We start from the raw sequence: 24,708 nt of genomic DNA on the forward strand, positions 1-24,708 counted from the left end.
ACCCCTGTGATGTCACAGGAGGAGGGAACTCAGAGGACAGAGATTTTTGAGCCTTAGTTCCTACTGTCACTTTCGCCACTCACTGCATATGAGACCTCAGGGCCAATCAGTTCATCTTTCTGGTTCTCAGGTTACTTCTTGGTAAAAGGAAGGACATTGACAAAAGCCCTGTCCCCTCTCTAACTGGTCTTGTTGGGATTATGACCTGCAGACGCGCAGAAGGATGCTGACAAAGATATAAAGCATTTAAAAAGCAAAAGAGCTGGGGCGCCTGGGTGGCGCAGTCGGTTAAGCATCCGACTTCAGCCAGGTCACGATCTCGCGGTCCGCGAGTTTGAGCCCCGCATCGGGCTCTGGGCTGGTGGCTCAGAGCCTGGAGCCTGTTTCCGATTCTGTGTCTCCCTCTCTCTCTGCCCCTCCCCCATTCATGCTCTGTCTCTCTCTGTCCCAAAAATAAATAAACGTTGAAAAAAAAAATTTAAAAAGCAAAAGTGCTAGAGATTTCATGAATTGAATGACCGGATTTCTATGTTGGCATAAATAAATTGCTTTCTAGGTCTGCTCTGTTGGTTTTTGTTTGCTTGCTTCGCTTTTAAAGTGACCAGGAACATCTCCTATCTTCCCCCCTTTCCTCTCCCCAAATTATCTAGCCTCTTCTGAACAGCCTTAGCAGAAGTGAGGGTACCAGAGATGGAGATGTGAAACAAGAGCTCAGTAGTGGCAGGGGGTAGCCTGCATCAGCAAAATCATCACAGATGAGCAGCTAATCTGACATCCCTCCTCGTTTTGAAAAGTAGGAGACCATAGTCCCAATAGAGCAAAATATTCAGAGCCTTTCTGAGAGTATAATGGTTCGGAGGCTTTAGAATTGCCTTCCCAACTACCCCCACCCCCACCCCCACCCCATGACCACTGTTATTGCTCTTGGTATGCTCTTAAAGGTGGGTTTGTCTTCTAAGAAAATCATTTCTCAGTTACCGCCTGCCAAGAAACATTTCTGCAGCTCAGCCCGAGACTTCCTGTATTTTCTCTTTTGGCTGGCCCGTCACCTGCTCTCCATTCTTCCAGGTAGGTTTCTGTATGACCTGTCCTATTACTGTCTATCCAGTGCATCTGCATCTTCTCTCCTCAGGAAAATTATAATAGTTTTTGAAGAAGCGGGCATGTTCTCCCAATGTTCCTATATTTATATGCCCTATGTCATCCCTCCACGCCTCTCTGCCTCCTAAGATCTCATCCCCACTCCTCTTGTTCCTCCTGACGCAGGAGATGCGCCGCATATAATTACTGAATTAGCATCAATAAAAAAAAAAAATCAAAGTTCCTAAGCTTAGACTTCAGGCCCAGCTCTCTGCTGGACACCGGATATGCAGTGATAGAAACATAAGATACCATCCAAATCTTCTCTGCTGGGAAGTTCTTCATGCTGAAGTGAAATGAAAGCAAAGACACCTAGTTATGTAAGAAGGAATTGGAGGGCGCCGGAACAAGTAAATATGTCAGTCAATACAAAAGATCTATTTAAATTACGCACACACACGTGCGTGCACACACATATGTGCACGTGTGCGCGTGCACACACACACACACACACACACACTATTGAGAGTTTAAAATATAAGGAAAAACACCACCACCACACATGGCAAGTGGGGAGTGCATAGCAGATGTCGAAGCAAAACATAAAAGGCACAAGGGTGGAGAGAGGGTGATCGGATATGCTGTGACAAGATTATTGAATTCTTTATGAAATGAAGAAGACATTTTGAAGACAGATTGCAGTAACTTAAAGATGTATATTATAATCTCTACAACAAGCCCTAAGAGGCAGAACTAAAAAGCCAACAGAGAAGATAAATGAGAGTACCGAAATTATTCTATTTCATCAATCATGTTTGAAAAGATTCCGAGAAAAACAAAGAGCAAATAGAACAAATAGAAATCAACATCAAGACAGGCTCAAGTACAAACATTAATTAAATGTAAATGGGCTGCTGACCCCAATGAAAAGGTAGATATTATCAGCATGGATGGACAGCTAGAGCCAACTAGCTTTTGTTGTTGACAAGAAGCACACTGTGAAGGTGAAGGCACAGATCAGATGGGGAAGCATACGCCATACACACCATAAGCATAAAAAAGCTGTTACGGTCAAAATATAAAATGCTTGAAGATACACTTAACAAAAGGTATGCAAGAGCTCTAGTAACTATAAAATACTGCTGAGTGAAATTAAAGAATATCTAAACAAATGGAAAGATATACCATACTCCTAGGTAAGAGAATCAATATCATCTAGATGTCAATTCACCTCAAATTGATCTATGGATTTAATACCATAATAGTCAGGGGCGCCTGGGTAGCTCTGCCGGTTAAGCGTCCCATGCTGACCAAGCATCCCACATGGCTCGGGTCATTATCTCTTGGTTCGTGAGTTTGAGCCCCACACTGGGCTCTGTGCTGACAGCTCAGAGCCTGGAGCCTGCTTTGGATTCTGTGTCTCCCTCTCTCTCTCTGCCCCTCCTCTGCTCATGCTCTGTCTCTGTCTCTCTCTGTCTCGCTCTCGAAAGTAAATAAACATTAAAAAAAATTAATATCATTATAATCAGTATCTCAGCAAGATTATTTTGTAAGAATTGAAAACTTAATTTAAAGTTTATTTAGAAAAGTAAGGGAGCTAGAGTAGTCAAGGCAATCTTGAAAAAGAACAACAAACCTGAAGGACTTACTCTTCTTGACTTTGAGACTTATTATTTGTTATATTTGGGTATTAATTAGTGAAAAGGATCAGTAAAGCAATAAGAGAGAAGAGAAGGCCCAAACATTACAGTTAACTGATTTCTGATAAGGGCATTCAAGCAATCTACTTGTGCTAGAAAAAGCTGATAACACACGAAAAAAAATAAACCTCTCTCACAAAATACACACAAATTAGTTCAAGACTGGCGACTGACCTAATTTAAAGCTTAAGTTTCTAGAACTTCCAGAAGGAAGCAGTAGAATATCTTTAGGCCCGTCGGGTAGGCCATGATTTCTTAAAAAGGATATAGCGTGTCCTTCATACAAAAGAAAACAATCTTCAATCACACTTCATCAAAATTTAAAACTTCTGTTCACACAAAGTCAAGAAAATAAAGAAACGAGGCCCTGAATGAGTGAAAACATTTGCAAGCGATTAACTCCCAGATGATAGGTATCCAGATGTAAGGAAATCCCACAGTTTATTGATACAAAGAAAAAGAAACTCATTAAAAATGGGAAGAAGACCTAAGTGGTCAATATGGTCTAAAAACGCTAAGCAAATATTCCATAAGCATGTGAAAAAGGTTCAACATTATCAGTTACCATGGAAATGCAAATTAGAACCACAAGCGAGAAAACATCCCACAACCACTAGACTAGCTAAAAGGAAAAGGTTGAGGATACTAAGTGTTGGGGAAGGTGTGGAACGTCTGAAGACTAAGCTGCTGGCAAGAATGGAAATGAGTACATCCCATTCGGAAAAATATCTGACACTGTCTTGAAAAGTTGCATAGAACTGACCCGGCAAATCTACTCTTAGGTATGGTAATACAAGAGAAATGATGCCCACGAAGATTCTACAAGAACGTTCACAGCATGTTTAGTCATAGTAGCCCAAATCTGGAAGCAGTCTAGGTGTTCATCAACAGGGAATGAACACACAGACTCTCCTACAACAAGAGTATTTAGCAAAAAGGGGGAACAAATTAGCATCACGTAATAACATGGTTGGATAGCAAAAATATTATGTTGAAGGAGAAGAAGATACAAAAAAGCATAGATTGTATAATTCCATTTATATGAAGTCCAAGACCTTATAGATTAGGTAAATTAATCTTCGAGATAGAAATCAGATCTGACCGGTAGTTGTTTCTGGGTGTTTGTCAGGGGCAGGGGATTGTCAGAGAAGAGGCATACTGGAACTCTCTGGAGTGAAACACCCTGTCTTGACAGAGTGTGGTATTTGTCAAAATTGACTGAAATATACACTTAAGACTTGTGCATTTCAGTGCATATAAATTATGCCTCAATAAAAATAACTGTTAAAAAGTGGAACAGTCAGGCAAAGAAGAGAAGTTATCTATTCTGAGCAGATGGAATGGCTTCAGAATTAACCAGAAGCAAGAAATCAGATTTTCCAAAAGATGCTTATTATTATTATTATTATTATTGTAACAGCTTTATCGTGATATAATTTACTCATTCCAAGTATACATTTTAGTGATGTTTAGTATATTGCCATTGTTGTACGACCACCGACATCATTAATTTTAAAACATTTTCTTTATTTCTCAAGAAACTTTGAACCCATTAGCAATTCCCCATTTCTTCCCAACACCCCCAGGTCCAGACAAGCACTAATGAACTTTTTATCTCTGTAGATTTGCCTAATCTAGACATCCCACATAAATGGAATTATGCAATATGTGCTCTTTTGTAACTGTTTTTTTTTAACTTAGCATAATTATTTCAATATATCCATCTATCAGTACTTTACTTTTTATTGCTTAAGAATATTTAAGTGGGGCGCCTGGGTGGCGCAGTCAGTTAAGCGTCCGACTTCAGCCAGGTCACGATCTCGCGGTCCGTGAGTTCGAGCCCCACGTCAGGCTCTGGGCTGATGGCTCAGAGCCTGGAGCCTGTTTCCGATTCTGTGTCTCTCTCTCTCTCTGCCCCTCCCCCGTTCATGCTCTGTCTCTCTCTGTCCCAAAAATAAAATAAAATGGTGAAAAAAAAATTAAAAAAAAAAAAAGAATATTTAAGTGAATGGACACATCACAGTTTATTCGCCCATTCATGATTTGATGAGTGCTTGGGTTGTTTCCACTTTTTGGCTATTATAAATAATGTTACTATGAATATTTATGTACAAATTTCTGTGTGGATACATTTCTCTTGGGTATATACCTAGGAGTGGAATCATTGGGTGATAGGGTAACGTTATGTTTAGTGTTTGAGGAAATGCTAAACTGTTTTCCAAGCCATCTGTACCATTTTCCATTCACACCAGCAGTGTATGAGGGTTCCAATTTTTTCACAGCCTCACCAACACTTTTATTTATTTTGAGAGAGACAGAGAGAGTGCAAGTGGGGAAGGTGCAGAGAGAGAGGGAGAATCTCAAACAAACTTCACAGCCCAATGCTGGGCTGTAATTCATGAAATTGTGAAATTGTGACCTGAGCTGAAATCTAGAGTCAGAAGCTCAACCAACTGAGGCACCCAGGCGCCCCACTCATCAACACTTTCTACTCTCTCTCTGGTGAAGTGCTATCTCGTGGTTTTGATTTGCCTTTCCCTCTTGGCTAGTGAATGTTTTTTTTCCTGTGCTTATCTGTCATTTGTTTATCTTTGGAGAAACATCGACTCAATCCCCATGGAATATTTTGGTAGATCAAGTTGTTTACTGAAACAGAGTGTCTTTGAAGCAAGGTGACTTCGCATAGATTTTAGTCTACTTGAACTTTGACCTGTCTTAGAGACCTTCCACTCCAAGGCAGATACTGTATGAAGGACTGAAGAAGTGTGCCATTCTAGAGTCATAGGTGTGATTAACGGCTAACTCTCTACTGCCTATGTGGCAAGGGAAAAACAGGGCAACGAGAACTAAAAGGAGTTTTCTGTGACCAGTTCTGGAGACCTCAGCTCTGGATCTTGGAAAGGTTGCTTGGTTACATCCCCTGTCCCAAACCCGAGGGTGAGTTAATGCCTCATTTGGATGCATTAGTTAAATGTGGTTCCCAAACTGGTTAATCATCAGAACCACCTGGGAGATGTGGGCAAAAGCAGATCCCTGGAACTAGGCCACTGAATCAGAATTTTGGGAGACTTTCAGACCACTATGTAAAAACCATATCTACCAGATGTTTCTAATGATCATTTCAGTCCGGGAATCACTGGAACGATTTCGCTGAAAGGCTAATGTCTGCTGCCCACTTTGGGTGCCATTAACGAGTGGATTCAATTGAACAATCATCAACAGACCTTCAGGCATACGTCTTCTGTACAGTGTCTCCCAAACCGTCACTCATGCAAGATTAGGTTGCATTTTACTCCCCCTCTGTCTCCCAGCCTTCAAAGAAGAAATGGAAATATGACAGTAGAGATGGAAAAGGGGGAAAAAAAAAGTAGTGGGTTGAAAAATAAAACAATAAAAAAGATGTTAAGTGGTTGTGTAGAAATGTGAGCAAAGGGTATAGAACTCACTGCAAAGGTCAGACAAGAATTTAAATTAAATCTACACAACTAGAAAACCTTGGGACAGATGTGTCTAATTTTGTATTATATTTTGACCCAGCTTAATTATATCTATTTGACCCAGTTCAATTATATTCCATCACTGACTTCAAAAAGGATATTCAACACTCAAAGTAGAGGTGCCAAATTCATTTAAGCTGTTGCTACATGCTGTTTGGCCTTCCTTCCTCCCTCCCCTTCTTTCTCCTTAACTGTTTGCAATCCAGCCTCTATACTCAAAGGAATAACTCTTGAATCTGTTTTTCCAGGGGCCACTAGTAGTGGGGTAGTCACTGCCCAACTTGCCATTCCCTTTCCAAGCCTTATCCATCCTGACTACTCTGCAACATGTGAATCCACTTACGTTCCCTCCTTCTTTACTGTCTGTGATCTCCTGACTGCCTCAGTCTAACGTGTTCTATTCCGTTCCTTCACAGGGCCAGCATCTGTTACTGAGGCTTTGTTTGGCGATCAGTGTTCCATGGGGCTAAGTGCTGGGTTGCAAACCTGAGCGGTAGGGTCCAGGCCTAGTTTAGTCTCGGCTTAGTGAGATGTTCTCCTTCCTTAATAGTGTAATCTCTTTTTCCTCTTTTCCAGGAAAAGTCCTCCAACTTAATCAACCTCCCTTGAAGCATGAGTACACCTAACATTCCTGCCTGCCGTGCTCTTGTTGCTTTCTAGTTTTCCCTCAGGGAGTTCAGCTATTCTTTTTTGGTTTTGTTTTTTAATCTTGTTTTAATGTTTATTTATTTTGAAGGAGAGAGACGGAGTATGAGCAGGGGAGGGGAAGAGACAGAGGGAGACACAGAATCTGAAGTGGGCTCCAGGCTCCGAGCCATCAGCACAGAGCCCGATGCAGGGCTCGAAATCAGGAGCTGTGAGATCATGACCTGAGATGAAGTCAGACGCTCAACCGACTGAGCAACCCAGCTCCCCTCAGCTATGCGTTTTGAGGACAAACCCAATCACAGACCCGATTACGGACTGTTAGCCCTGAGCTTCTGCAACCCCTGTGGTCTAGCCCAAGCCAGCCTTCCCTTTCTGCCCACATTTCCTTTCAGCAAGCACGTGCTATTCTCTCTAAATTGGGCTTCTTGTTCTTCAAACATGCCCTTTCCATTCCTATCCCTATTTCCACTGTTGGAAAACTCTTCTCCCTGTATGCCCATAGAAAAATCACTCATTCTTTAAAACCCATTCCAAAGGCCACCTTTTGCTGGAAGACTTCTCTAGTTCCTTCCGTAGTCTTCCGTTTCCTGAAACCAGATGCATTCTTTTTCTCCTTCTTTACTCCCAGGGTGTGGTGTGCCCTTAAGCCCCTTATTTTATCTTGTCTTGAACTATGGGCTGATATTATCTGCAAAGTAGCCTCAGACTCCATTAGGCAATGACTGTCCTTGTTTAGCTCTGTCTCTCTGACATTGTCTGCCTTACATGGATGCTTGTACCCATATTCCACATACCACTACTGAGTTGAGCTGAAATCTACAGACTTAAAGAAAAATCATGACCACAGCTGACCTTTCCTACCCTTCTGGTCCATCATCATTCTGTTTTGAAAATCACCGTTAGGAAATAGGGTTTTCAGGATTAAGAAAAAAGTATTTTTTCCATGAGATGTCTTGGTTCGCAGAGAAATAAGATGTCCTTCCCTAGTCAGAAATGGAGGTTGCTTGTGATAAGCACTTAAGGAGGATAAAAGCCAGAAACCTGTGTTCACGTTCCCATCTTCATAGTGAAGTCACCTTCACTATTGACTTCTGTCCAGTTATTTATCTTTTTAGAGTCTCAGTGAAATACTGTTAACCTTCTCCTTGGGATTGATGAGGAAATAAATAGTTTATATATTTTCTATAAATTGATAGTTTTATATTTTCCTTAAATACTATTGCTCTAGTCCTAATGAGCCACAAGGCATGAGAACCTATTCTACATGTTCCTTGTTGAAGAAATTATTAACATATCTACAAATTGAGTTTCAGTACCATAAGCCACTATCAAAATTCAGGATGTTTAAATGTTTTTGTTTTTGTTTTTGTTTTAGCCACCATGACCTTTTTAAAAATAAGAAAAAGCTAAGGAACTCTTCAAACTACAAGACTGAGCAGACCAGACTACTGGGTCATAAGAAAGAAGGAGAGCAGTCCCTCTGCTATAGCCAGGGGCTGGGGATCCCCTGAGGAATAACCTCAGAACTCTGGTACTCCAGAGAACACCCTTTGAAAACCAGTGCTTTAAATCCCTGAAGATTTTTTTTTTTTAATTTTTTTTCAACGTTTTTTATTTATTTTTGGGACAGAGAGAAACAGAGCATGAACGGGGGAGGGGCAGAGAGAGAGGGAGACACAGCATCGGAAACAGGCTCCAGGCTCCGAGCCATCAGCCCAGAGCCTGACGCGGGGCTCGAACTCACAGACCGCGAGATCGTGACCTGGCTGAAGTCGGACGCTTAACCGGCTGCGCCACCCAGGCGCCCCATAAATCCCTGAAGATTTTTATTTTATCACTTGGAAGGCTTTTAAAATTAGACTTGACAAGGAACTCAAAACTACTCTTTATAAAAGCACAGAAAGCCAAGAATCCAAAAACAGGTAAATAGACAAATGGGGGCCACTGAACCTGGTAGGCAATTATAAGCAGCATGTGCAGATGTGTGTAGAATTCAGAGCTTCAAAAAAAAAAAAAAGTGCAGACATTTGACTACCTTAGGTGTTCATATGCCCCCCAAGTTTTCAGTGAATGGGGTATTTTACCTCCACGTCTGTTTTTGACTTCGTACATGCTAGTTGCAACAGTGTAAAATGCGTGTGACAAGAAGTGGAAGGAATCAACTAAACATGCAAGTAGTAATACGAGGGGGTAGGATAAGAGGTGACTTATCTTGTAAAATTCTTTAAAGTGACTAATAAATTTTCATTTTAACAACAATAGTAACAACAACAAAGATATGTATATGGGAGTTGCGAAAGTTACACCAGTAAAAAAGCCCATTCCTTTCAATGCGTCAAATCACTCTATTGTTGAGTTCCCACCTACACTGCTGGCCACCTATGCCACCTAGCCAAGCACAAGCCAACCCAACTCAACCCAGCTCAACCAGTCCAACAGAACCCAGCCCAACCCAATCAAAACCAACCAAACCATCCAAGCAACGATACCAGCAAAATGAGTTAAATAAGAAGTGAGATATCTTCATGGAATATAATCTAGATTCAACACTTTTTTTAGGACCCATGAGTCTTGGGAGTACTTTTCCTTTCCAAGTAGCTATTTTATACTCACGAAAGATTCGGCAAAGGCATATCTAGGGAGCAGTCATCTTTTGCTTTACTGTATCTTGAACGGGTCTTCTAACATTTACTTAGAAAATCTCTGTCAGCAAGTTTAATATATATGCCATGAAATTCTGACTTATTTTTTGATCTAAGTAGATACTCAAAAACTTAAAGTTTAAAGCAAATTAAAGTTTGCAACAAACAGTGAACACTGGGAATAGGAACATTTAATGTTCTTGCTATTGTAGAATTGTAATTTAGAAAAGGGGGAATACAGGAGCGAAGGTGGAACCATAAGCTTAGTTGATAAAACATGAATGTGTCACTCATTTGAAAATATATTCAACCAAGAAAATAAACAAGATAAGAATAATAGCCTCCATGTTTATTCAGTCATAATGCACAAGCCACTTTACTTTAGAAAAAAAAATAAATTTTTCATAAAAGAAACATAACCTTCAAATTAAAGGGGGGTATCTCAAAATTTTGAAATAGTTTTGTGCAATCAAATAACATAAAAAAACAGAGATGACTCAAAAATAATCTGTAAGCCTATTTTCTAGTTCTATAAATTTTTTTGTGTCTAGTGATATTTGTGATATTAATCTACATAAGTTATATACATACTATTTTTCTTTAGAATATGACATAGCATTTCATAAAAATTATTAAGAAAAATACATGATGATGACTGATGCTAGCTGATGAAAGCTGACTGGTTGTAAAATCCAAGAAAACCCTACATACATTACAAATTTTTCCTATTAGGTTTCTTAAAAAAATAACAGGAAAAGAAAGAAATAAAATGATCTTTGAAGACTCAGAAAGAACGAACGGTAACATCTGGATTTAAGTATCATCTAAAATCTTTATGTTATAACTTCTCTATCAACAAGCTATTAAGAAAGTAAAAGGTTCCCGTCATTATCATTTGATTTTTGGAACTTACTTTCAAAATCCAGGAAAAAATGTGGATAGTTTTCAATTTCTCTGGTAAGGACTTTGAGCAGGTTTCCCATCCCAGCAAACCTAGGAGAGGCAATACAAAACCAAATACCATTAAAAGGATGAAAAATAGACTTTTTTTTTTTAAAGAAAAAAAAATAGACTTCTTAAAGGGTTGGACATATTTTACTAATTTGTGTACATCACTCTGGACTTCCAATAGCTGCATCTGATATAAAATATCTCCACACCAGATGACTAGTAACTTAGCAACTCCTTCCTGAATCAGGGTAGGATAAACATCTGTGAGGTCCTGGCTCTCCAGAAGTTAGGGATATCCAGTGTAAAACATATAAAGTATGACAGTGAGAAGAGCGTCACAAGTTGTCTCTGAAGAATACACTTGTATCTTGGGTCTCATTCATAATAGTGACAATTAACCAAAGAATACTCTATTCTAAGAATCAGGTACTTTAGTTATAGGAGGCAGGGCTTAGGTGTATTTATGGGTTTACCTTTGCCCTTCACCAAGTCCTTGAATCTTTACAGTTAATACTTCAGCACTGCTTTGTTTCCTTTCCACTGATGTGAGAACATACCATGTTAATGGACAAGCACAACAAGAGCATTATTAAAATATCTTTCCAGAAAGGTCAGTTTCTTAAAATTTCTGGAGAAAGGAGTTTAGAAAACACAGATTTACAGCTCCGGAGACCCCTCATGGCCTGTGGAGGAGGCCAGATTTCCCAGAGGTGCAACTAGCTGGAAAGTCAGAAGCTCTCATAATTTGACATTTCCGTGGTAACAAGATTGGGTACTTCATGAAGTGTAAACATGAAAAGGTATTCATATTAATCCAAAAAGTTATTTTCAATGAAATTATAGCATAATTGCATGGGTGAATCAAACCAGCAGAGAAATACGAATTTGATACATATTTGCAATCCCAACCTAAAAAAAGAAGGAATAGGGAAATAGTTATTATTGAGGTAGAACACAAAATTTCTACTTCTCTCAGCTCTAGACGTTAAACTATTTTCTTCAGGAGGCCACTGGTCCATTCAATCATTCGGCACCTACTCACGGAGCTACAGTTTGATGCTGGATGCTGTGCTCTTTGGAAGGCATTTCTCTAACTCACGACTCAGACACCTCAGTTTGTAAAGGATCAACTTGAAAAATCATTGGACCAGTAAAAGAAAACCGCAAGGCTGCAGTTTTCTCTGCACAGGGCTTCCAACAGTGCTTATGCTGACACAGGAATTCCTAAAAATACACCACTGTAAGAAAGATGTGATGAGAGGAGAATGCTTTGAGTGAGACAGTATGCAGCCAGAAGTTCCCTTGGATGCAGAAGGTGGTAGTCTAGTCCCCATAATCCTCCCATGAAAAAACACCTGCACACATCATCCACAGTATAGGTCACTAATGTGGAGCTAGAAAAGAGCCTGGGGAAGCCTGATTTCCATCCTAGTTCTGTTACCCAGGGCAAGCTGCCTTACTTCTCCAAACCTCAGTTTTCTCATCCGTAAAATGAGTTTTTGAAATTTATCAATTTCAGGGCACTTAGGTGGCTCAGTTGGTTAAGCCTCCAACTCTTGATCTCGGCTCAGGTCATGATCTCAGAGTCATGAGACCCCACATAGGGCTTACCATTGAGTATGGAGCCTGCTTGGGATTCTCTCTCTCCCTCTCTCTCTGTCCCTCCCTCACTCATTCTCTCTCTCTCTCTCTCTCTCTCTCTCTCAAAATAAAATAAAATTAGTGAAATGTTATCTATTTCATTGAGTCTTGAAGATTAGTGAGATAAAAATATAAAATGCTTAGCACATCACGTACAGGAAGTGCTCAAGAAATGTTATGTACTACCAGTGTTAATAATGATGATGATGATACCACCATAATCATTATGATGATTACAACAGCCTTCAAATACTTATTTAGGATTATCCTATGGAAGGTGGATTAATAGGTTGCATGCAGCTCTAGGGAAGAGAGCTGGGTCACTGAAGAAATAATTGAAGAAGATCTTCATTCAGAGTCATGAAAAACAAAACATTAGAGTTGTCTGAGCATTGAGGGCTTTGCCTTGTGAAATAGTGAAGTTCCTGTAACTGGTGGTGTTTAAGTGAAATGTGTTCTACCAGCCTGCAAAAATATTGCAAAAATGAATTATGTGTTGGGCAGAAGGTTGGACAAGATACTTCTTAGACTTCCCATCTCGTGGTATATGAATATCTGGGCATGCACATACACGTGGGTGCACACACATACACACACGTGTATGCACACACTGGGAAGCAAACACCATGCTTTGCTCTTCCAAAAAGAATCTTCCTTATTCTTTCTGTCATTTTTCTCTTCCTCCCATGTACACTTCTTTTTAAGATACCTTTGAGCAAAAGCCCTGTATGAGGTAGATCCTGCCAAATTCAGAAGCTCAGAACTGGTATAGTCCATTCCTACTGCTGAGCAACATTCACAAGCCCTCCTGGGGTCTCTTGGAAAGAATCTGTTTCCAGCTTAATGAACAGTTCCACTTCAGACCTGGAGACACTTCTGATAGTAAGATGATTCTACAGTTTAATAGCAGTCCCAGCTTCCACATAAAATGCCTTAATGGAAGTTAAACATTCTTGATTTTCCTGGTTTTGTGCTATTAATGTGTCGCAAGAGACCTGAATGGATTTAGCTGCCTCCTAAAACTCTGTCTTGTGCATGATTCTACTGTCAGACTACCTGGGTGGGAAATATGTCAATCCTTTGAAATTAGCAACAGCCTGAAAGGAATACATGTGGAGATACAATCAAATATCACCTGGCTACAGAATTCTAGATGTTCAAAAGAATAAAAGATGTTATTTAAGCTGGTTGGCTCATGTAGTCAAACATTTTGGAACATGATTCTAACATCAACTGGGGTCAATTAAGGAACTCCCAATATTCTAGATGTTTCATACCCCAAACAGGAAATGTCTACAACAATGACTGTGGAACATTATGTAGTATTAGGGGTCAAGTGCAGTCCTATGAAAGCTGCAATTCAATACACACTCTTTGAATAAGCACAGAACGATTTGAGGATTTCTATTCCTCTTCAAGGTCAACAAGAACCCACAGAAGTGTATGCTGGCTTAAGGTCTACAAAGTGAGTTAACATCACACAGACAGTCACTGAGAAGAGACCCCAGGATCCACTTGGAAGGGATCTTCACCCATGGGGCTTGCACCACAGCCCCAGCCATGACCTTCATGGCAGTGACTGCTCTTTGCAAAGAGCTCCTCTGTGCATACAAAATCCATTGCTATGCAGCGCGTTACTAATGAGATGGTTTCATTAATACGATGTTTATTTTTAATATTTTTAATATTTTTAATATTATTTTTAATATTTTTATTATTTTTAATATTTTATTTTTAATATTTTTTAATTTTTATTTTTTATTTTTAATATTTTTATTTTTAATATTTTTTAATTTTTAATTATTTTTAATATTTTTTTATTTTTATTTTTAATATTTCATCTTGTTCCATAAAAGAACATAAGACAGGGGCGCCTGGGTGGCGCAGTCGGTTAAGCGTCCGACTTCAGCCAGGTCACGATCTCAAGGTCCGTGAGTTCGAGCCCCGCGTCAGGCTCTGGGCTGATGGCTCAGAGCCTGGAGCCTGTTTCCGATTCTGTGTCTCCCTCTCTCTCTGCCCCTCCCCCGTTCATGCTCTGTCTCTCTCTGTCCCAAAAATAAATAAACGTTGAAAAAAAAATTATAAAAAAAAAAGAAAAAAGAACATAAGATAAGTTATTACACACTATTAGAAAATGCAAATACTTACATAGCACAAGTGGGGAGAAGAAAGAAATAAAAGTGGAACAGGAAGATAAAGAGCAAGTAGTATGTGAATTATAGGTCATCTGGGCCATAAAGTCTTCATGTTTACTGGAGACAAGTGTTCAATTTGGACCTGAGCTTCTGCGGGCCGGCCAAAGCAAAGGAGAAAAATGTTCTCTTTCAAGATTTGGTGTCCGGAAAATAAAAACAAATGGGTTATGCTAAAGAAGTAGAGCTTCTTGTTCTACTTCTATTTTTTTTTTTTATTAAAAAGAAAAAAGGAAAAACTGATCATAGCTAAGAGACAGTTGAGACAAAGAGAAGTTTCCTATGGCTAAGAGTAGACAGAGGAAGTCATGTCTGGGGAGAAGCCAGGTCTCAGGGCTCCCGTGGGTACAGAAGAGGTTTTGCGGCCAAACGGGTGGCAGGCAGGGAAGCTTGGTGGGCAGTACGGGGCTGATGAGAAAGCGCGGACTCTGGTTTCCACGTTGTATTTGGTTAACTCCATGGCTACAGTTCTAATGTGTCCTGCTGCTGAGTCTGTCCAAGGGATGCCAGCTACTTGTCATTCTCCCCAACAGTGTGGGGACATATGCCAGAGAGAAGAGAGAAACGCAGCAGGTGCTCTGGGTCTTGTAGGAGAGCCATAACCCGAGTCCCTTAAAACAAGGATGATGATTCTGATGATGATTCTTGGTGGTTTCTATGCTGTTTATGTAAGTTCAAGTATGACAGGTCTCCCCAGTAATATAAGAGGGGGAGGAGAACCCAGTTTGAAGGAGAGAAGTATATCATAAACCATATATGCTAAAGTACTAAAATAATAGAAACTGAAGTCACAAAGGAGGATGGTACAAGGGATTCCAGGCACAAAAGAGATGAAGCAATAAGGTCTAGAGCGTTTTTATTACTGAAAATAGAATGTTGTCTGCATTGTGAGGTTTAGACTTTAATCACACACACACACACACACACACACACACACACACACACAACTCCTTTAACATCTTCAAAGATCATCTTAAAGTAAAGTCCTCCTGGGACTTGCTATAGCCACAGTGTGCACCTGAGTGTTGTGAGATCTGAATTCATTTCTGCAAGGAGAGTCTGGCAGGGGGGCAGCAAGGGAAGAGTCCAAGGTCTTGGCTATCAGATGAAGAGAAAGGAAAAGGACATACCAGTTGGATAAGTACTTATGAAGGGGTGGGTCCTGCAAATACGCTCTCTGACTCTTTTACTTGGGATGTCTCCTGCTTTTGGAGAATACCATCGGAAGGTGGTTCTCTTTCCATCAGTTACCACTCTGGATGGCCTTTTACTCTTAGAGACATGAGTCTTCTTCCATGGCTGGATTTTCTAGGACTGTCCCTTCCCTACCAAAGCAAAGATGTATGGGTATCTGCTTCACTGGGTCCTTGGCATGTTGGCCTTAGCTATTGGCTGGACCTGTTTTCCCATGGCATTGCAAGCTGAGATTTACTGACAAAGAGTAAGACATAGTATTGAGCATCTGAAGCAGAGTAAGTCAAAAGAACAACACGGCCAACGGATGGTCTCAAAAGATATATAGTGTAAGGAGTAGATGAAGGAGATGACACAGAAAAAGTTGAAAAAGCTGCACAAACATAAAGAACCATCCAATTCTCCCATTTTTCCGGAGCAAGTCATTTTGGCTGTGAGACCTGGGGTCCTCATCTGCACGACAGTCCTATAATAGTATCTTCTGTGCAACGTTCTTGCAAGGACTAAATAAAATGGGTGTGAAAACATTGCATATAACTGTAAAATGCCATGCAAATATTAGTTACCATTATTCAGCATTACAACTCATGTTATGGCTTAAGATATGCAGAGAATCAAAGAAATGCAATGTCCCCGGACTCAAATAAGGTGGATTTTTCTTCATCCTTCATGTTTGGTCTTGGAAGATTAATCGTTTCTTTCTTTCTTTCTTAAGTTTATTTATTTATTTTGAGAGAGAAAGAGAGCCTGAGTGAGAGAGGGACAGAGAGACAGGGAGAGAGAGAATCCCAGAGAGGGAGAGAAAGAATCCCAAGCAGGCTCCAGGCTGCTGTCTCTGTGAGGCTCAAACTCACAAACTGTGAGATCATGACCTGAGCTGAAATCCAGAGTCAGAGACTTAACCGACTGAGCCACCCAGGTGCCCCAATCCATGTTTCTTCATGGATTGCAAAAAGCTTTCACTATCACCAGACCAAGATGGAAAGGCATTAAAAGCTAGCACTTTAAGATACTTTTCTACATGCTGAACATTGTATTTTAGATAGATTCTTCTTATTTCATCTTCAAAACATACATAGGAGGAAGATATATTTTCTAGAAGTAGAAAATTTAGGAGTATTCAGATTACATGTAGAAACTGATTAAAAAATATATAAACACTTATTAAAAACCCCCAAATTCTCAGAAAACCAATATTTATGTAAGTCGGTAATAATTTGAGGCTGGGGTCTTGCGATAACTCTATAGATCATTACCTATTTCCATCACAAAAATTCCAAGCATACACAAACGCTTTTGAAAGTAGGCATAAGTAGGTCACTCTTTTAGTAAATGCTAGAAAAATCCTTGAAAATTGCAAATGTTAGCCAAATGGTTATGTCTATGACTGTGTCCCATTTCATAAATATAGCAGGAAGTTTAAGGAAAACACGAACATCTAACGACACACCAAAGTGGCTTACGAAACACCTCCACGGACAAGAAATGGAATGCCGAAGGACAAAGGGGTGACACGCAGATTTGCCAGCAGTTTAAAGGAGAGGACGTTAGGATTCCTGCCCGCTCAGTCCCAGGAGGCTTGGTTCCCTCCAGTGTTAGCCTTCCTCAACACTGATTCTATGATAGTGACTTATCGAAAAAGAAGGAAAAGGCGAACTCCTATTCCAAGACAAGGGACTCTGACAGCAGTTCGGTGGGAAGTTTCTTTTTCCCCCTTTGTTTTTTAAAATAAAAAAAAAGCCACCTTTACTAATGACCTGAGGGAAACGGTCAATGACTTGTTAAACGCCCTCAATACACAGGACACGTGCGGGTGAGGTACGCAATAATGGAAGGCGTGGCCTCAGTACTCAGGGGATGCCCATTCTATTGGGCAGGGAGACCGTAACCGACTTAAGAATGTGATCTACCCAGGAAGCACATAACAAATTTCTGATAAGTGGTAGGTGCTCAGAAATGTTAACTGAATGTGAAAGTAACACTATGTACTTGGTACATCTTAAGAACCAGTCAGAGACACTATAGCTTTTTATTACATTATTATACCTAGGAGGGACAAGAACATCCACAGTTTAAAAAAAATTTTTTTTAATGTTTGTTTTTGAAAGAGAGAGAGAGAGAGCACGTGTGACAGAGTGCGAGGAAGGGAGGGGGCAGAGGAAGAGGAAGTCACAGAATCTGAAGAGGCTCCAGGCTCTGAGCTGTCGGCACAGAGCCTGACTTGGGGCTCCAACTCACAAACTTCAAGATCATGACCGGAGCTGAAGTCGGACGCTTAACAGACTGAGCCACCTAGACGCCCCCAAGAAATCCACGTTTCGTTGAGTGCCCACTGTGTGCCTGGCACTATGTTTGAGCTCTCGCACACTTTAGTTCACTCAAACCTCCCAGCAACCCTTCGGCTGGCTGTCATTATCTGTACGTTTATTGGAAGAAAAAGAGGCTCGGGCGGTTAAAGCATCTTCCTGAGGACTACAGGAGAATCAAAGAGAGAGTCTGGGACCCTGAAGTCTATGCTCTTTTCCCCATGGCAGAAGACCTGGAACTTCAGACCCCCGGGAGGTCTCCGTCTGGGGACCCTGGGAGGCCACGATCTGTGGAAAGTGCACGCAGGATGGGCTGTTATTGTACACATGCGCTTTCTTTTTTTGGAAGAGGGTCTACTGCTTCTGCTCCCTTCCATTGCAAAGTGGCCTGTTCCACACTAGCACCACTCACTGGTGTAGACAGGGAGGGAACTGAACACCGCAGGGGGTGGAGTCTCCCTGAGAAGCTGGCACAAAAGAAGTGAGCTGCCCCAAGGGCAACCCTTCGGATCTGGACTGGCCCAGAGAAGCTCTCCAGCTGGGGGTGTGTGGGGGAGGGTGGGGGGAAGGGGGTTTAGAGAGGAGAGGAGAACAAAAGTCACAAGCTGGATGGTGACTCAGCAAGTCTTCCCAGTACAGAAGTCTGATTCCTCAAGGTTCTGTTACTGGTGTATAATTTTGAAGTGGGTGCTTTCCTACTTTTTCCCCAAATGGTCTCGAAGGAGGAGGGTGTTTCTCCAGTCACTCTAGGTGTGTTAACAGTGCCTGTAGAGATGGCCCTCACGTTCCTCCCAAGGGAGGCTCTCATCTCCCAAGGGTGACAATTTGGGATGTGCACATGGTGTGTTCTACGACTACAAAACCACTTCCACGGGACTTAGCTCTAAGCCTGCTCAGTGGAAAACAATGACCATCTGGAAAAACAGTTCTCTGCTAACACACACACACACACACACACACACACACACACACGTGTTTTTTTTTTTTTTTTAATTTGGAACTCTGTTTTTATTTGGAAGAAAAAATACTGAATAATAGTATTAGCTGTATTCCCAGAGTGTAAAACCAAATAAAACCAATCTGAGCTTGCTTTTAAAAAACGTGGCCATAGTTTGTGAGGAAATTAATTTGTTTATTATAAGACATAACAAAGGACTCGAGCACAGGGTGCAAGCATCAGTGTGAATGCTGACTGTTCCCTGCATACAGCAGAACTTCAATACCAATCTTCATGAATAGGCACTTGGGAGATTTCTTTAGTAGCTATGACTATCTGAAAAGAGAATTCCTAAGCCAAGACCACCTTGATCAATAAAGAATAGAAGATGAGAAAAAAAATAGATCAAACAGTAGTCCTACACAGTTTTATTTTCTAATGTTTTTCTTCAGGGTCTAAGATGATAAATACCCAACACCTCTATCAGAAGGGATAGGTTCTGTTAGCATTTTAAGTGAGCCAATACCTTCAAGAATCGACAATACTTAGCATCCTTGGTACAAAGATATTAATAAATCAAAGACTTTGATTCTTTATAAATCAGTATTTGGGGGAATAAGAAGTTCTAGTCGATCTTAATATTTTTCTGCAACATAGCATGTAATCCACAGACCAATCATGAACACAACAATGACATATTTATATAACATCACATCTTTGTCAAAGATGCGTCTGGCCACATTCATCCTCACCATGAGCATGTGTTAAATGTAGAAAAGGTATTATTGGACCCGTTTTACAGATCAGAACTCACGGGTCAGGTATAGAAAGTATCTTTCCCAATGTCTTCCAGTTGGATTCTGGACTTCCTGATCCATAATCCCAAATGTCTTCACAATACATTCTACATTAGAACCGGGATCATCTTTTTAAAGCTCTTACTTAACAAAAAAGCACTTTTTTGTTACACACAAAAGACACACAATACATTTGGGCCAAAGAAGGGTCCAGAATGGAGATGTCCTGCCTCTCAGTCTCACGCTCTATCTACCCAAACAAAGAGTAAATGGGACATCAAATCCATTCTTCTTTTTTTTTTTGTTTTAATTTTTTTAATGTTTGTTTTTGAGAGACAGAGAGACAGAGACAGAGAGCGTGAGCCATTGAGGGGCAGAGAGAGAGAGAGAGAGAGAGAGAGGGAGACACAGAATCCGAAGCAGGCTCCAGGATCCAAGCTGTCAGCACAGAGCCTGATGCGGGGCTCGAACTCACAAACTGCAAGATCATGACCTGAGCTGAAGTCGGAAGCCTAACTGACTGAGCCACCCAGTCACCCCTAAATCCATTCTTTACGACATAAAAAGTACAGCTCAGTGTATTGTTGCCACTGGAGGATTCCTGTTCCATGCTCATCAGGTCTCACCAGAACATGCTAATCAGTTACCTAACAAGGACACCGCCAGACGCTTCATAAAACTGTGCACGTCTTTCTGTCTCTACCTTGGTTGTCTTACTTCAGACCCTCAGCAGAGCAGAACCTACCTGCATCCAGAAACAGCTCCCAAACCGATCTTCCCGACGCCAGTCTTGTTACCCTTCCATTCATCTCCATACGACTGGCAGAGCCCTCTTTCTAAACACAAATCTGATTATGTTACTTCCTTGCTTAATATGCTTCCACTGCCCCGCAGTGCCTACAGGGAATAGCGCACCCAGGTAACATGCCCCGGGCACAGAGACACCTGGCCCCTGGCCCCTATCTTCCTCCCCATCCCAGGACCCTTGACTCCACTGACACCCTGCCCTTCTCTAAAGGAGCCCCGCTCTCTAGTGCCTCAGGGCCCTTGCACATGTTCCTCCTTCTGTTTACAATTACAATGGCAACCAGCATTTCTTAATGCTTTGCAGGCCATAGTGATGACGGCTTCTCATGTATCACCATATCTTAAATTTTACAGCCACACATGAGGGAGGAATTGTTATTATCTCAATTTTTAGAGATAAAGGAATAATCTTAAAGACTTAGAGACTTGCTCAAGACCACAAGGAGCAGAGCGGGGTCTGGCATCCAATTCCGTCTGACCGCTAAGCACTGGTCCTTGGCAAGGGCCTCCCTGGAATTCCCTTTCAAGTACGAGTTTGGAAACCAGAGCCTTCAGGAGTCCCCTGACTTCTCCCGACTCTTTGGCCTGACCTCAGGTAAAGGAAAACCCACCCACTTGAGTGAGCTCTGCCTCTCTCTGCTCACCTAACATGCTGTGATGACCATATCACGGTGTCCTCCAGCCTGGACTGTGATTGATGCCTGTTCCCTTATCTCTCTTGATGCAAGGTCTTCTGGGGCAGGGCCATGTTTACACCTTACTGTGTCCCCAGCACTTAGCACAGGGCCCGGCCCACGGGTGGCCCTGAAAAAATAAGAAATCCTTAAAACTGCTCTGCCCAGCGGTTCCAAGGCATCAATGAGTCAAGGGCAAAATAAGAAAAACTAAAGTGCATGTCTTGGGCCACGCAGAAAGGTAAAGCTTTCTAAATTTTACTGGTGACGAAATTCAAAAATCTAGGAGCTGCTAACCTGGTCAGTTACTTGCTCAGGCTAGGAAGCAGAGCTCCAAGGGGAACCTGCTCTCCGCCCTCAGGCCAGTGCCTCCGGCTGGATCCTGCTACCAGCCTTGCCATAAGTCTTACCAGTTTTCCCAGGAGTGTAACTTCCTAACCGCAGTAGTGCCCTGAGATTTCTCTAAGCAGAACTGAGAAAAGCAGGCCAGTTCTGGCTTTGGGAATGTTTCCGGAGACTGTCCGTCTTTAGGAGGGCTATTAAGACAATGTACCTTCCAGCCTGATCAACAAGGTTCAGAGCTGCAGAAATCATGACAACAATCAGGATGGCAGTCGCTGCCAGTGACACCAGAGGCCTGCGGACTCCCCACACCGCCCTGCAAAGCAAACAACCCCTTTGGCTTGCCTTCCATGAACCACCAGCGGCATCCAGAGAGATGTCCCAGGAGGAGAGTGCAGCTCTGAGAGTCTGCTATTCATACAGCTCACACACCCTTTCTCTGGTAGCCCCAGAGCCCTCTCCCGTACGTACTGCTTTTCCACAACTTGACGGCTTTGAATTATAAGCAAGACCGGTTAACCATCAGCCTGTAATGTATCAGATACAAAAGAGGGGGCTTAAAAAAATAACTTCTCAACTAAAATCCAGGTACGCTGCCTAAACGAAATAAGCACCTGTTTTGCTGGAGGGAAAAATGCCCCGATGGAATGATGTTGGCTCAGCTTATAAATTCCGGGAGCTGAAATCTGCTAAGCCAGGTTAGCGATTTTAGATCGCTGGGCTGGGCTGCAAGGCGCTCCCCCATCTGCTGCTTCTGTAATGATGAAGTCATAAGGTTCTCTGTTGTGTTGCCGAATGGGTTGCCAAGAATCCAACAGATGATTTCATTCCGAGCCGAAGGAGGAAAACTGAAGTAGAGTGAGTCTATTAAAGCACTTTCATCTGACAATAAAAATGAGTTAATGGCTAAAATGTGTTTTCAAAACGTTTTAACACTACAAGTAATGGCACTCAAATGGGAAAATGCCTTGAATATTCTCATCGATCATTAATACCATGGTGTCCCTCAAAAGGGCTTGGCGTTCCCCAGGGAATTCAAACTGCTAGCGTCCAGTTGTAAGGCAATCCGTGGGAATTCTCAAAAAAAAAAAAAAAAAAAAAAAAAAAGCCAAGAGACCATTATGGAACCGAACGATTAAGTGCAGGTTTAAAATAGCCCTTTCGATATCTGAGTTCAGTTTTCTAAAATAGACTATTACCTCATCATAGCTAATTTCCCCGTAAACATCAATATTATAGCAGCAAAAAGCCTCCAAGAAATGAGGGCAAAATCCAATTCTTTTTTAGGGATGCCAGTCAGCATGCCCCCCCCAGTTTCAAATGGTAGCGAATATGGAAACAATCAAGCTGGGGCTTTGCGCTGGACCGGCCCACCACTGGGAAATCATTAGTGAATTTGTTCCCTTTCACTTGTGAAATCAAGAACACGGTTATGAGCAAACTGGTTGGTCAGCCTGTCCCTTAGCTCGAAGGAGGGCTGACAGTCTCAGCCCACCCAGGCCAGTTCTGCCTAATTTCAAAAGGAAAGTGACTCCCTGCAGAGCCAGCAGCTTAGGGACTGAGCTCTAGTCTTGGAAATGCCTTTCTCTGGGCAAGTTATTTATTCCCCCTCTCTGGGTTGGCCTCAGTTCAGCCTAGAAACCAAAAGGAAACACCAAAACACCAAGAAGTTACCCCAAACTTGGGCGGTTCTGACCATCAGTGTTTTAGATTAAACATTGGCAGTTCTCTTGGATTACCAATCTCCATTTTCCCAGAATTCCTTCTTAGGTAAGTGGGTCAACAGGGGCCCGGCAACCCCTTCGTCAGAGGGAGGAGCTGCAGAGAAGATCCTGGAGGGTCTCTGTTCCTCTCTCTTCTCCCTGAATATTCCTTCTCATGTTTCCAGTTCCTCCATGTAACCTTTAAGTGTTGGCCTCCAGTTGTCTTTCTTCACACGTTTTTCCCTCCTCTCAGGTGGGACCCTCCCGACTCCCAACTTCCGCCCATATGCTGAAGACTTCTCAACCTCCGGCCCCACACTGGACCTCCCTCCTCAACTCCACGCCCGTAAATCTAAATGGATTTCCTGAAAGCATAGTGATTCGGAGGGAGAGGTTAAGATCTTTCCCAAATATCCTCCCCCCTCCTTTGTTCAATAAAAGACATCATCATTCAACTAATTATATGAGCCAGAAACCTGAGTGTCATCTGAGACTTCCCCATCTACTATACTCCACAGATCCATTCTCTCACCAAACTCTATCCACTTCACTCTCCCATCTCCCCGAGATCCACCCCTCTCCATGCCTTCTCTTTGCTTCGGTATGGCCGACAGTCACTATCTCCACCTCTCTCACCCCCTCGAATGCAACCCCAGATACTCCAAGCACCTGAGATCATGTACCAGTCTCTGAGCATGTTATAGGAAATGCCGTGTGCAGGATCAATGCTGCTGAATTAAATCTCTTCCATTTCTGTTATCTTACAATATAACACTAAGAAAAAAAAAAAAAAGCTTTCCCCTTGTCTCTGCCTGGTTTTCATTCCATGGGCAGCTGTATCCCACATTTGTGCTTGAAGTTTCTTTGCCTCCATAGTTCACTGTCGGGTGGTAGCTGAAATATGACCTAGCGTGTTGAGGCACAGGGAGGTGTTATTGAAAAGAATTCTTCTGGGAAGTGAAGGCCCCTGAAGAATCCCACCCACCCCAGGGCCGTGGGTTGACTTGATTCGTAGGTCTAGATTTTCAGATGCTGAGTTTTCCTAAACTGGGGTCCACCTGTGTACCAAAGGTGACATTTGGAATTGACAGGTCAAAACATTAGGGGTTTTACATCCCAGGTCAAATTTATCTGGGGGGGGGGTGGGGATGTGGGATGTCAAAAATTATGTAAGTACCAAAAAGACCAACAAAAAACATTTCACATACTAAAAACCTAAGAATTTGAAGTCCAGGGAGGTTGGCACGCTCCATTTCATCTCAAGCATTGAGGACATCGCAGGGGCTGCAAAGCTCCCTTGAAATGTCGGAGGCGGGAGTGGTTCTGCTTTTGTTTCCAGTTTCTGAAGTGAGCAACCAGCTGGATTTCAACGTATTCTTCATGGCAGATCAAACTAACGTTCTCAAATAAAATCCCTGGCTTGAACCCCAAGCACGTGATGAGGACCATCAACACAGGCTGGACAGGGAAGGGGCGGTCGGGTGGGTTTGCTGAGCACTGGGAGACCTGGCTCTTCCCTGGGGTTAGCTGGGTAGAAGGAAGGCACGGTTTAGCATAAACGTTTCCAAGCTGGCTGTCAAATTAAGAGGAGGACAAT

General features: G+C 41.9%; 1 protein-coding gene across 4 annotated transcripts in view; it reads right to left on the reverse strand.

The window, feature by feature from the left end:
• CYRIA (CYFIP related Rac1 interactor A) overlaps positions 1–24,708 on the reverse strand; it is a 108,139-nt gene that overhangs the window by 21,751 nt on the left and 61,680 nt on the right. For 3 of the 4 annotated variants that reach the window (XM_040496121.1, XM_040496119.1, XM_040496120.1), the window contains one exon: positions 10,481–10,560. In XM_040496121.1, coding sequence (XP_040352055.1) covers positions 10,481–10,550 — 70 coding nt within the window. In that variant the 5' untranslated portion in view covers positions 10,551–10,560. Of the gene's footprint in view, positions 1–10,480; positions 10,561–22,022; positions 22,212–24,708 lie in introns of those variants that run through there. The other variant, XM_040496122.1, reaches the window with a different exon arrangement.

Source organism: Herpailurus yagouaroundi, unplaced genomic scaffold (genome assembly GCF_014898765.1).
Source record: "Herpailurus yagouaroundi ecotype Mexico unplaced genomic scaffold, PumYag 188, whole genome shotgun sequence".
In the NCBI taxonomy this organism is placed as follows: domain Eukaryota; kingdom Metazoa; phylum Chordata; class Mammalia; order Carnivora; family Felidae; genus Herpailurus; species Herpailurus yagouaroundi.